This window comes from Eriocheir sinensis, chromosome 55 (genome assembly GCF_024679095.1).
Source record: "Eriocheir sinensis breed Jianghai 21 chromosome 55, ASM2467909v1, whole genome shotgun sequence".
Lineage (NCBI taxonomy): Eukaryota > Metazoa > Arthropoda > Malacostraca > Decapoda > Varunidae > Eriocheir > Eriocheir sinensis.
The window spans coordinates 584,477-598,631 of record NC_066563.1 but is presented as its reverse complement, the minus strand read 5'-3'; the positions used below and the strand labels follow the sequence as shown (position 1 = coordinate 598,631).

General features: G+C 41.6%; 3 protein-coding genes across 3 annotated transcripts in view; 1 reads left to right on the top strand and 2 right to left on the bottom strand.

The window, feature by feature from the left end:
- Window positions 1-2,876, bottom strand: part of LOC126983872 (zinc finger protein 503-like) — a 59,250-nt gene extending 56,374 nt beyond the window's left edge. The window contains exon 1 of the mRNA XM_050837025.1: window positions 2,809-2,876. The gene's annotated coding sequence lies outside the window, so the exon portion shown is untranslated. The remainder of the gene's footprint in view (window positions 1-2,808) is intronic.
- Window positions 1-14,155, top strand: part of LOC126983870 (uncharacterized) — a 130,167-nt gene that overhangs the window by 47,479 nt on the left and 68,533 nt on the right. The window lies entirely within an intron of this gene.
- Window positions 6,076-6,935, bottom strand: LOC126983826 (ice-structuring protein 4-like). The gene is made up of 2 exons (XM_050836956.1): window positions 6,621-6,935; window positions 6,076-6,162 (listed from the first exon to the last, which is right to left on the bottom strand). The coding sequence occupies exons 1-2, from the start codon at window positions 6,933-6,935 to the stop codon at window positions 6,076-6,078; spliced, it is 402 nt and encodes a 133-aa protein (XP_050692913.1).

The following is a 14,155-nucleotide window of genomic DNA, read 5'->3' as shown; positions in this document are numbered from 1 at the left end:
TCTCTCTCTCTCTCTCTCTCTCTCTCATTCCTAACCTGTTGGTCTTACTCAAGTTTGCAAAGGGCGGAAGGAAAGGAGGGGTGAGGGATGGAGGGAACGAGGGAAGGAGTGAAGCAGTGAAGGAGAGAGAAGGGATGGGAGGTGGGAGGGAGGGAGCGAGGGAAGCAGGTAAGGAGAGACAAGGGGAGGGGAGGGAGAGAGGGAGGAAGCAGGTAAGGAGAGAGAAGGGATGGGAGGAGGGAGGGAGGGAAGGAAGGAAGGAGAGAGAAGGGGTGGGAGGAGGGAGGGAAGGAAGGAAGGAGAGAGAAGGGGTGGGAGGAGGGAGGGAAGGAAGGAAGGAGAGAGAAGGGGTAGGAGGAGGGAGGGAAGGAAGAGTAAGGAAAGGGGGGAGGAAAGGCAGAGAATAAAGAATGCTTGCAACAGAGAGAGAGAGAGAGAGAGAGAGAGAGAGAGAGAGAGAGAGAGAGAGAGAGAGAGAGAGAGAGAGAGAGAGAGAGAGAGAGAGAGAGAGAGAGAGAGAGAGAGAGAATGTGCTTGGAGAGGGAACAGCCAAAGAGGAGAGAGAAAGAAAGGAGATAAGAAAGAGACAGAAAATTCAAGGGAGTGGAAATGTGTAGCAACGGAGAGTAGTAAGGAAGAGACATGTGATAAAGGTAGAGACAAGAGAGAGGAAAAGAAAAATGAAGAAGAGAAAAATTCAAATACATTAGTGAAGGGGGCAGAAAATAAATGAGGGTGAAAAAGGTGAAGTAGAGTAAAGTAGGAGAGACGACACATATAAAGGTAAAGATTGGGAAGGGAAAAGAACAATAAATGGAAATAAATAGAAAAAGAGGTGGAAAGAAGAGATACAGTTAAAGGGAAGGAAATAGAGAAGTAGAGGAATGGGGGAAAACTGAGAAAGGGAGAGAAGGGAAACTATGAGAAAGGAAGGGAAAAGAATGAAAGGAAAAAACAAAGGAAAGAGAAAATAGTAACGGAAACAAAATCAAGAGAAAAATTGAAGAAAAAGAATGATAAATGTAAGAAAGAAATATAGAAAAGAAAAAAAAGGAATGACAGTTAAAAGTAAAGTGTGGGGACATACGATACAGCTGCGCGTGACCGCGGTGCTCATCTCCGTCGCATTGGCCCTTGAGCTTGTGGCTGGAAGAACTCGATCCCTTTCGGGGAAGCGGTGGCTGAGTGGTCAGCGTGCAGGCGGGGCGTTCAAGAGGACGCTGGTTCGCATCCCGCCCGCCGCGAGAAACAAGCTGGTAATTTTTCAGACATCGCAGAGTGGCTTGATAAGGCTACCCACATGCTGTCCTGAAGACCACCTATCAACCCGGACTCTTGATTCTTTCTCCAAAAGCGGATCAAAGATGAGCTCCTTGGGACAGCGTGAGCCAAACAAGATGGCGCCGCTATAAACACTTACCTGCGCCACAACGGGCTGGGACCGACCACCAGTCCCCTCCAAGAAAGCCTACCGGCACGTAGGCCATGGGCCAAAACGTAAAGAAAAAAAACCGAGCCGCAGGGTCAGTGTGACATCCGGGTCACCACAATTTACCTTCCCCAGGTTTCCCCAGGTACCCATTGATCGACCGGACTATAGTCTATCGATTTTAACTTGAGCCCTTGGGCGCGACTCAGGGATTCCCCACGAGACCGCGCTGGTGCCACATCACTCCATTACTCTCCTCAGAGAGGGTCGCTACCTCTCTCTCTCTCTCTCTCTCTCTCTCTCTCTTTTGCATGGCTATGTAGGACGCGAGAGTGATATCTATTTGAGTTGTCCATTGTGTGAGTCGCGCCCAGGGGCTCAAGTAAAATCGATAGATTATAGCACGAAAGAGAGGATGAACGGCTGGGTGAGCTGCACGCCAATTTCCCGGGCCGGGATTCGAACCCGGGCCCGCGAATTCGTAGCTATGCACGCTAACTTCATGCCTCCCCCTTCCCTCGGCCTCGCCGCACTCTACTTTCTACTCAAGCTCATCCCTTTACTGTCCAAATCCCTTACGCACGAGTTAACTAGCATCTTCGTTCTTTCATCCCTCACGTTGGTAAACTCTGAAACTATCTTCCTTCATCTACATTTCCTCCTGCCTACGAAAAAAAACAAGTAGCAAGGAAGAAGAGATAAAGGGGAATAAAGTATCAGGTAAAGAAGAGAAAGAATGGACATAAAGGAAAGGGAGAGAAAACAAGAACAAGGAAGAAGTGAGAAAAGGGAGATGCAGCGGGCAATGAATAGAAGGAAAGACAAAAAACAGGGAAAAGGGGGAAGAGGAGGGAAGGAAAAAGGGGAAGGAGAGGAGGAGGGGGCTTGGAATCAAATAGGGGTGTTGAGGGTAGGAAGGGCATACGTGCGAGTGAGGAGGGGCGCGGCGCGTGTCTTTTTGTCCCTCAAGAGTGCCGTGTTTTCACAAGGCAAATAATCTGGTTCGGAAATTAAGGCAGAAATAAGTCTTTTGATTGACGGATAATTCATTCACGCCAAAGGTATTCATCTCTCTCTCTCTCTCTCTCTCTCTCTCTCAACGTTTGGAAATGTGCACAAAGTAGCGTTAGGATTTAGAAGTTGAGAGAGAGAGAGAGAGAGAGAGAGAGAGAGAGAGAGAGAGAGAGAGAGAGAGAGAGAGAGAGAGAGAGAGAGAGAGAGAGAGAGAGAGAGAATAACAGATGGTCTATTACCATTTATTAGAAAATAACAACTTAAGTAATAACATATAACTGACCCATGACTGGACAGAAGAGAGAGAGAGAGAGAGAGAGAGAGAGAGAGAGAGAGAGAGAGAGAGAGAGAGATGAGGGGCTTACCTGGGGGCTTCCTGCAGGGGTGAGGGGCTGGGGGGGAGGAGGCGGAGGAGAGGGAAGCCAAGAAGTCGTTGCTCTGAAAAGATGGAGAAAAAATGGAAAAATATTATTGTATCTTCCGCTGTTGGTCATTTATTAGAAAAAGAGGATGAAAGGGAATAAAATCGATTACACATTCGATTTTCATCTATTTATAAGAAAAATGAACAAGCGAACATCTTTTTCTTCCCACCATTGCATTTGTAAGAGAAGAGAAAGTATGTTAAAAATTGATTGTACTTGTCGAAATTTTCGCCATACAAGGACAAGGTATAGAGAAAGAGCTGACTACAAATACAAATTCATTGAGGAATTAAATTTCGATTGCCCTCACAAATGACTTCCAGCCAAAACGTAGAAAAACAATAAAATAATTATAATAGTAATGATAATATTGATGATAATAAGAACAACAACAACAACAATAATAATAATAATAATAATAATAATAATAATAATAATAATAATAATAATAATAATAACAATTGCGGTGGTCGGCAGGTGCAACAAGACACATTTTTTTTTTAATCAGAGAAGGTATCAGATTATTTTTTGAATAACGTATTAATGTAGTGATTATATAAGTCCTCTGCACCGCCCCTCTCTCTCTCTCTCTCTCTCTCTCTCTCTCGATTGACGTGCCCACCAACACACTCGCGTCACGGTCGCCTGTAATATGAAGAGGGCGCCGTCTGCCTTATTAGGGTGTGTGTGTATGTGTGTGTGTGTGTGTGTGTGTGTGTGTGTGTGTGTGTGTGTGTGTGTGTGTGTGTGTGTGTGTGTGTGTGTGTGTGTGTGTGTTTACTTGTCTGTTTGCCTATGTTCCTATCCACAGATTCTATTATAACTTGTAATATATCGTACTTTAATTTTTCTTTGGCTTATTTACATCCTCAGACTTCAGTATTTGGTAAAACATCCCATCCACTAATTCATTTGTGTGTGTGTGTGTGTGTGTGTGTGTGTGTGTGTGTGTGTGTGTGTGTGTGTGTGTGTGTGTGTGTGTTTGAGTCACCCTGATCTGTTTGTTTAGTAAATATGGACGCAGATTAGTGCATACAGGGTGACATATGGGTGAGGGTGATTTGGAAAAATTCATGTAGCTAATGATACAGTGTTCCCTCTGCCTTAGAATAGAGTGCAGGTGGCGGTAGGATCCAGGAGGCAGGGAAACGGAGATACTCAACGAGGCTACGACCCACAAATCATAGGCTACCTTTTTCCCCTCCTCATTCTATCCCTCTCCTTTTACTCTTCCCCATTTTTATCCTCTTCCTTCTCCTCCTTTTCTTCCACCCCCTCCTCCTCCTCCTCCTCCGGTTACAGATAAATAGATCGAGATGACCGAGATGAAAACTATGACATATTATATCTAGATTTCAGTAAAGCGTTCGACAAAGTTCCCCATCACCGGTTATTACTAAAATTACAGGCTCACGGCGTAGATGGGAAAGTTTTGAACTGGATCAGGGCGTGGCTTATTGGTAGGAAGCAGAGAGTGGAAATTAATGGTAAAAAATCTGAATGGGGCAGCGTTACGAGTGGAGTCCCACAAGGGTCGGTGCTGGGTCCTTTGCTTTTTATTATTTACATCAATGACTTGGACACAGGAATTAGTAGTGATGTCAGCAAGTTCGCAGAGGATACCAAGATCGGTAGAGTAATCCAATCAGACAGGGACGCTAGCGTTCTCCAGGATGAGCTTGACAGACTATATGATTGGGCGGGGAAGTGGCAGATGGAATTCAATGTCGGGAAGTGTAGCATTTTGAGTGTAGGTAGGAATAACCCCTCACACAATTACTCCTTAAATGACACTCCTCTAAGCAGGTCTGGGCGTGAGAGAGACTTAGGAGTCCTAGTGAGCGCTGACCTCCATCCTAGGGCTCAATGCATTCTGGCTAAAAATCGGGCAAACAGAGTACTTGGTTTCATCTCAAGGAGCGTAAGCAATAGGAGCGCTGAAGTCATCCTCAAACTTTACTTAGCACTAGTTAGACCTCATCTTGATTATGCAGTTCAGTTCTGGTCCCCCTACTATAGAATGGATATAAAGATGTTAGAATCTGTACAGAGGAGGATGACAAAGATGATTCAGGGGGTGAGAAACTTACCTTATGAATACAGGCTGAAGCATTTAAATCTACACTCTCTAGAAAGGCGAAGGTTGCGAGTAGACTTGATCGAAGTCTATAAATGGATGAAGGGCTTTAATAAAGGGGATGTCAATAAGATTTTGATAGTTAAAGAACCAGGTAAGACGCGTGGCAATATTTTTTTATTTATTTATTTATTTATTTTTTTTTTTTTTACGCCTTGCCCTATTGAGCCGGCAGGCTTCTTCCCGGTGGATCCTAATGCTCGGTCCAAGGCTTCTTCCCGATGGGTTCTGATTGTCGGCCAGCCCGTTCTGGCGCAGGCGAGTGTTTATAGTGGTGCCATCTTGCACTGGCTCATGCTGCCCTCCCGGAGCTCATCTTTAATCCTAGAATCTAGAGTCCGGGTCGATAGGTGGTCTTCTGGACAGTATGTGGGTAGTTTTAAGCCACTCGGTGGCGGGTGAAAAATCCCAGCTTGGTGGCACCGGTCGGGGATTGAACTCGCGTTCTCCTGAACGCGGGGCCGTCTTGCTATCTGTTCAGCTACCGCCTACCCATATATATAGGTATAGGCCAACCGGCCTCTTGCAGACTCCTTACGTTCTTATGTTCTTATGTTCTTAAGATGGATGGATGGATAGTTAGATAGATGGACAGATAAGTAGATAGGTAGATTAATGAATAGAAAGATAGAGATAAATTTCTTTCTACTCTAGTCGGTTCCCCCGAGTCTGAGATGTGCATTATCAAGCACTGACAACCTGCTGTCCCACGGCGCATCCGCTTGCGCTAATGACTAATAAATGATAGCCTACGCATAGGAAACAGTCATCATTATCAGTAGTATGCAGAAAACAATAACAAATACTGCCAATTGTAGTCGATTATAAGGTAAACTTTATTAGTACTGACGCAAGCAGTTATTTTGTTTATTTACAAGATTGCTGATTAAAATTATTAAACAGCCTTGGCGTTGTCCACCACCGAGAAAATTAGCAGGCTCTATATTAACAGAACAGCTTTTTATGAAATAACATATAATTTATAACTCAAAATCGACTGTAATTGACGGTTTGTGTTATTGTTACCTGCGTATTATTGACATTCATGATGATTTCCTATGCGTAGGCTATCAAATATTATCCACGCAATCGGACGCACCGTGGGGCAGCAGGTTGCCAGCGCTCGATAATACACACCTCAGGCTTGGGTGAACCGACTATAATATAATGTAGCATAGAGAGCTCATATTAAGTGCTCTCCTCCTAAGCATGAAGAAGAAATTGCAATGCGTTCTAAAAGTGTGTTAAAATCAGTTAGTGTTCCTGCTCCTCCATCAGAGATATCAGTATAAAAAAAATTATCATTGCGAATCTGGCATTCCTCCAAAAGTTCATTACTCGGCCGATTGTAACATGTATCGAATTACATCTACTGCCAATTCCTTTTCCATATCGTTTAAACTATAAAATGTTAAAGACAGGAAAAAGGAATAACAAGGCAAGAAATTCACATTTGTCAGCTTTCATATCACTGATTCCGCCTCCGCGTCCTTTGAATATACGTGAGGGAAGGAAAAAAATGTGCGTATAATACCAACATAAACTCAAGGGATGTGTGCCATATTATGATTTTTAGACGCGAAATGGTAAATGGAAGAATGCGTATGTGAACCACGGCGGCGGCTGCGAGAGCGGCGGCGACGAGAGCAGCGGCGGCGCCAGTGGCGACGAAAGTGGCAGAAGCGGTGACGGCGGCAGCGGCGCCGCTGGCAGTGGCGGCGGCAGCGGCGACTGGGGCGGCAGCAGCGGTGACGTCGGCAGCGGCGCCGTTGGCAGTGGCGGCGGCATCAGCGGCGACGGGGGCGGCAGCGGCGACGGGGGCGGCAGCAGCGGTGACGGCGGCAACGGCGCCGCTGGCAGTGGCGACGGCAACGGCAGCGGCAGCGGCGATGGCGACAGGAATGATGGAGGGGGAGACAAACTTAACCATTACGCCTTTTGTTTGAGTTTGTCGTGTTTGGCTAGTTATGATCGGGAGTCGGTCAGGCCGGGGCGGGACGTGGTAGTGTCAGTCGAGAATTGGTTATGACTTTCCGTTTGATCGATATTGGCGTTGATCGAGTCGGAAATAGTCGGGGTTGGTTGGATTTGGTCGGTGTTGGTCGGGAGTAGTCAGGTTTTGTCGGAGCCGATGGGGGTAGAGTGAAGTATGATCGAGAATTAGCCGCAGTTTATCGGTAAGGTAAAGGTAAAGTTGTGGGTATAGGCCAAACTGCGCGTGACCTCGGTACTCATCTCCGTCGCACTGGATTACCCTGGGTTTGTCGATATGTGCCTTAACTGGTCGATGTCGGAAATGGTTGAGTATAATCGGAAATCGGTAGAAATTTATCGGGTATTGTCGATGATGGCTGGAAATGGTTAGAAATGGTCGAGTTTGGCCGAGGAGGTTGAGAATAAACGAGTTTGGGCGGATTTTATCGGGTTTTGTTGAGGTGGGTTGGTGTTATTCGGGATTGGTTAAGGTTTCGTCGGAATCGGTCGGCATCTCGTCAGGTTTGGTTGGCTTTTTTCGGAAATAGGCGCAACTAACATCACCAAATGTGGGGTACAAACTTGGCGGAGTGACTGTTTTTGTGCCTCGAGCGGCGCTAGTGGGCTAAATCCGGATTTTTTGTTTTTATTTATAAATGATCCACGAGACATCCAAGAGTTAAATCAAAGTATGTGCTTATCTTTGTATTCATTCATACACACACTGGTAATATTTATATGGTGTCTGATTCACTTATGAGTGAAATTCTATTGTTATATAAACAGTCACAAATTCGTGTCACTAGTAAAATTGAAAGTAGTAATGTAAATTATACCTCCATGAATTTTTTTTTTACAGCAAAGGAGACAGTTCAAGGGCGTAAAGAAAAATATTTAAAAAAAGCCCGCTACTTACTGCTCATGAATAGAAGTCAAAGGAATGGCCAAAAAGAGAGGTCAATTTCGGGAGGAGAGGTGTCCTGATACCCTCCTCTTGAAAGGAGGAAATACAGATGAAGGATGATTGTTCCAGAGTTTACCAGCGTGAGGGATGAAAGTGTGAAGATGCTGGTTGACTCTTGCATAAGGGGTTTGGACAGTATAGGGATGAGCATGAGTAGAAAGTCGTGTGCTGCGTGTTATTTATTTGTAAACGAGAGTAAACAAATGCCGTGAGGAACCCTAGCCTCATCAAAAATCGTTCTTGGATGAAAGCCCTGCAAAATCAAGCAAAATATGTTTTTTTTTTTTTAATCTATTTGCATTACAATATTTGCTGAGTATCTGCTTAGGGTGTATCAGTGTATTGATATGAACTGGTCGAGGTTGGTCAAGAAGGGTCAGAATGGTCGGTTTTGGACTCGATTTCTGAAGAATGATCGGGAAGAGTCAAGATTAAGTGGGAATGGCCTGGGCTTATCGAGTATTGATGAGAGTTGGTCGTTTGTGATCGATAATTTTTTTAGTTGGTTCCTGAAACGCCGGTCAGCTCTTTTAGGGGGGCTCCTTGGACGACCGTAGCCCGTTAGTGTTGCAGTCGAATTTTATTTGTAGTGGCTGCCGTGATGTATGACTCGAGCTGTATGACTGGTCGGAGCTAGTTGGTTTCGTTGAGGTCATTCGGGTCAAATCAAGTCATGTAGGATTTGACAGCAGATCAGTAGAGGTTTGTCAGGCATGGGAAGGATTGGTCAGGTTTGGTAGTGTTTGGTCGGGTCACCTTTTATGGGGAGTTGATCTAGTTTGGTCAGAAACTGGTTGGAGTCGGTCGGGAAGGGTCGGGAGGTTGGGTTTGGACGAGGTTGGTCCGCCTTGGCCGTTTTGGTCAAAATATGTCGGTATTGGTTAATCTATTCACGCTGAATGGTTTTGATCGGTTATGTAAGGGCCCGACGGACAGAGAGAGAGAGAGAGAGAGAGAGAGAGAGAGCGCATCCCCCTCCATCCATATTATTAACAGAGCAATTGGCATTTTCCTCGTATAAGTGATAAGTAATTACATTTCCTTAATCACGAGGGCAGCCACGGGTCGACGGAGTGGAGTTGATGTTGTAGTTCTTGTTGTTGGCGGTGGTGATGGGGATGGTGGTGGTGGTGATGGTGGTGTATAGTGATGTGATAAGAGTGTGATGATGGTGGCGGTGGTGGTATTGAGAGTGTTTGGCGGTGGTAGCCTAATCTGTAGTGGTGATAGTATTTGGTGGTGGTGGTGTCATGAGTGTGGTGATAAAGTGTGTGGTCATGGGGGTGTGATGAGTGTGGTGATCGGAATACATGGCGGTGATTATGTAGGGTGGTGATGGTGCGTGTTGGTAGTGGTGGTGTGATGAGTTTTATGAGTGAGAGCGTTTTGTGGTGATTATGCACATATGATGGTGATGATGTGTGGTGATGGGGGGGTGTGGCGGTGGTGATGGTGATGGTGAAAGGTCAAAGGTTGGGTTTAACGATGATAATGATGACGATGATGACGGTGATGATGATGATGGTGATGATGATGGTGGTGGTGGTCATGGTGGTGATAAATTGCACGGTGGGTTCTGGTTTCTATGCCTTTTCATCTTCTTTTTCTCCTTATTTATTTAATATTACTCTATTATTATTATTATTATTATTATTATTATTATTATTATTATTATTATTATTATTATTATTATTATTATTATTATTATTATTATTATTATTATTATTATTATTATTATTATTATTATTATTATTATTATTACTGTTATTGTTATTATTATTATTATTATTATTATTATTATTATTATTATTATTATTATTATTATTATTATTATTATTATTATTATTATTATTTCGTCATCAGAATTGTTAATTTAGCTACTGTTATCATTATCAACAGCCTTAAGGTATCTATGCTGACTCTCTTCACTGCTGGTATTTTATCTCTTGTTATTTTTTTCTCAATAATGATAATTTCTCGTTTTTACTTCCTTTGCTTTATCTTTCGCATTGTTATTTTTTTTTTCACACACTTTCACTTTAACTTCTCCTCCTCCTCCTCCTCCTCCTCCTCCTCCTCCTCTTCCTTCTGTTCCTCCTCCCCTCCCTTCTCCTCCTCCTCCTCCTCCTCCTCCTCCTCTCTCTCTCTCTCTCTCTCTCTCTCTCTCTCTCTCTCTCTCTCTCTCTCTCTCTATATATATATATATATATATATATATATATATATATATATATATATATATATATATATACACACGTATAGATAGTAGATAGGAATATATAGAGAAAGATAGATAGATGTATATATATATATATATATATATATATATATATATATATATATATATATATATATATATATATATATATATATGTGTGTGTGTGTGTGTGTGTGTGTGTGTGTGTGTGTGTGTGTGTGTATATATATATATGTATATATATATATATATATATATATATATATATATATATATATATATATATATATATATATATACATCTCTTTCACTGGTAAACTCAACAGCTTTGATTAGGATGTATGTGTGTGTGTGTGTGTGTGTGTGTGTGTGTGTGTGTGTGTGTGTGTGTGTGTGTATTCATTTGTCTATATGTCGCATTCTATTTTTTACCTCGGTAATGTTATCGATATTCAGTGTTTATACTTTTGTTTTTATTTGCGAAACACAAGGCATGCCAAGAGAAAAAATAAATCGAGCAAAAAGCCCTTAATTCGCTGCTTCTACAAACAGGGTACGAAAGACGCCAAAAATAATTATTATTTTTGGTTGGAGGAAAGTTCTTGATACTCCGTTCTTGAAAGATCTTGTCATAGAAAAGAGAAAAGACATCCGAGTGAAAGCTGATGAAGAGTTTACCAATGAAAGAGATGGCAGAATTAGCTACTATATATTTTTTTCTTTATAGTTAACTCATTATAGCATTAGAAACTTGGACAGTATATAGGTATGGGTTTGGTAGAAAGTCCTGTGCAGCGAGGCCGAAGGGTTGTGAATTCCAGTGAGCATTTAGCGTGAAAAGAGCAACACTGCGGCGGAATGTATGGAGCAGTAGGAGTGGGTTGATAAGGCCCAAAACTTTGTACTCTACTCAATCCTAAAGATCAATGTGAGTAGAACCCCCCCCCCCCCACCTCCTTTTCATACGAGGAATTCATACTTCATGCAGAAGCGGCCAAGGATTGTGTATATAATTAGGTTCTTGAAGGAGGAAGAACTGGTGATCACACAGAACTACCAAAATCAAGGAAATCGATTTAACGAGAGATATGAATTTTCCGTTTGAGTTTTTTAGTTAAATGTTTGATAAAGAAAAAAAAAAAGAGGGGTGCTGTGTTTTATCAAAGGAAAAAGGAACGATGTCTGGAAGACTGTTTCGCATTATCACATGGAGCATTTCATCTTTTGAGATATTGAAGGACAATATTCGTGGTAGGAGTCCTCTTCTTAATTGAACTTTTCCACTGTATAAGATGTCACTATTAAGGCTTATGCTAATAAACAATGAAATTTTACACAAAAATGCTATTCTTAAGCCTTTTTCCTTAATTTTAAAACAGAAAATCAGTGCCCTTACGCGCACGTAATTAAGCTACACGATGTCAGTTACTGTAAATCATTCTCTAGCTGCTTCTCCTGAGTCAGAATTATACTTTTGTACATATATGTGTATAAATAGGGGAGAAGGTGGCCCAATGGACACTGTTCAGGCGTGGCGAGCCCGTGGACCTTGGTTCGATTCCCACCGAAACACGCTGATTTTTCAAACCATTGCCAAGTAGTTTCAGTGATTTCGTTCAAGATGAGCACTGGGGGGCAGCATAGGCCAAGCAAGAGTCATATATCACGGTACCCACTATAAATAAAATTCGCCTGCGCAGCTAACGGGCTGGGGTCGCCCAAGAGACCCCTCAGAACAACCTACCGGGGCTACAGGTAGCATCTAAAAAAAAAATGTAGAAGATATAATAGATACTTTAAGAATGTGCTCCATTGTACCGTCCAAAAAACGACCCAAGTCATTTTATTGATTTTTGCAACTTTAGTTTGTCGTCTCCCGGTTTTAATAACAAATTAATTTAAATTAACGTATTAATAAAATAACAATACGACATTAATAAAAGCAAAGGAAAAGTGGTGGTGATGAAACGGTAATGATTAGGATAACACACACACACACACACACACACACACACACACACACACACACACACACACACACACACACACACACACACACACACTTAGGCCTACACACAGCCTACCTGACACACATACACCCTTTAATCTCCTTACGCCTAATAACAAAAGAAATTAAACTAAAAGATGTTGAATAATCACTCAAATAATAATTATAGAAATGGAACAAAATCTCGCTGCCTCTGAATATTCCGTAATAGGCCTCGTAATTATGAAGGCATCCATTTTGATGATGAAAAAGTTAACTGAATTATTTGATAATGTTAACTACACATGGATGATAATCATCCTCTAGAAAAAGAGTAATTAGACCTCTATGTATTGCTGCTATAACACATTTATGTGCTCAAAACAATATTTAATTTTTCCATTAGTTTTGAAACCGAATTAATTATAATTTTGTGATAGAAATGACAACGGTATCTAGAAAATTTCAAAATAAAAATTTGAAAACCCTTTGAAAAATTTATATATGAAGAATACAGTTAAGGCGACTACAGAAATTACTCGGCAACATCACACCTAGCAATTCGGGGTCGATTGCGTCAGCCCGCTACGAAACTATAAGAGTTGTATCTGCGTGAAACATCACTAGAGGTTACAAAAAACAAAAAAAAACAATTTCATGTTGGAAATGAAATGAAATTATTACCTGCACATATAAAGCATGTTTTTACGGACTGATGGACTGATGCTAAATGATATGAATTTTCGAAGCTGTACCACGTCTAAAAATGTTCGTTCTCGCCATTTTTTGTATATCGCCACCACCACCACAACCACCACCACCACCACCACCACCATTACTACTACTGCTACTACTACACTAATAATAATAATAATAATAATAATAATAATAATAATAATGCCGCTGCTGTTGCTACTATTACTCCCACAGCTGCACCTTTTATCATCACTACTACCACTGTCGTTTACTTTATTATTATTATTATTATTATTGTTATTATTATTATTATTATTATTATTATTATAACTACCACTACTACTACTACTACTACTATCATCATTATTATCATCACAATGATTACGAGTAATAATATGATGACACTTATTATAGTAACAAAACGATAATGATGATAATGATAATAATCAGCATGTATATTAATAATGACAATAATACAACCATAAAAATTTTAGTCACGAGTACACAAATATACTATTGCTCCTTTGCAGCCTGTCTCTTCTACTACTACTACTACTACTACTACTACTACTACTACTACTACTACTGCTACTTTTACTACTACTACTACTACTACTACTTCTACTACTACTACTACTTTACCATTACTGCTACTACTACTACTATTACTACTTTACCACCACTACTACTACTACTACTACTACTACTACTACTACTACTACTACTACTACTACTACTACTACTACTACTACTACTACTACTACTACTACTACTACTACTACTACTATTATTACTACCACTACTACTACCACTACTACTACCACTACTACTAATGCTGCTGCTGCTACCAATACCACTTCTACTACCAATATAATTATTACTACAACTACTGCTACATCTACCAATACCCCAACTAGTACTACCACTGCAACTACTAGTGCTACTACTACTACTACTACTACTACTACTACTACTACAATTACTACTACCACCACCATCACCACCACCACCTACTTCCACTACCACTATTACTACTCCTGATACTGGGAGAGAAGGTGACCAAGTGGTCGGAGCACGGACGTGTGATCCCCAGAATCTGGACTCATATCCCACCGCAAGACGATGATTTTTTTCGAACATCTCTGAATGGCTGAAGATTACCAACATGCTGTCCAAATATTCAATCAACCTTAAATTCAGCGACCTCGACTGTGATTAGCACCGGGGGCCATCATGGTCAAAGCAAGTCATATGTCACGACAGCTTCTATAAATCAATTTCGCCAGCACCACTAACGGGCTGGGGGCATTCACGTGGCCCCTCAAGATAGCC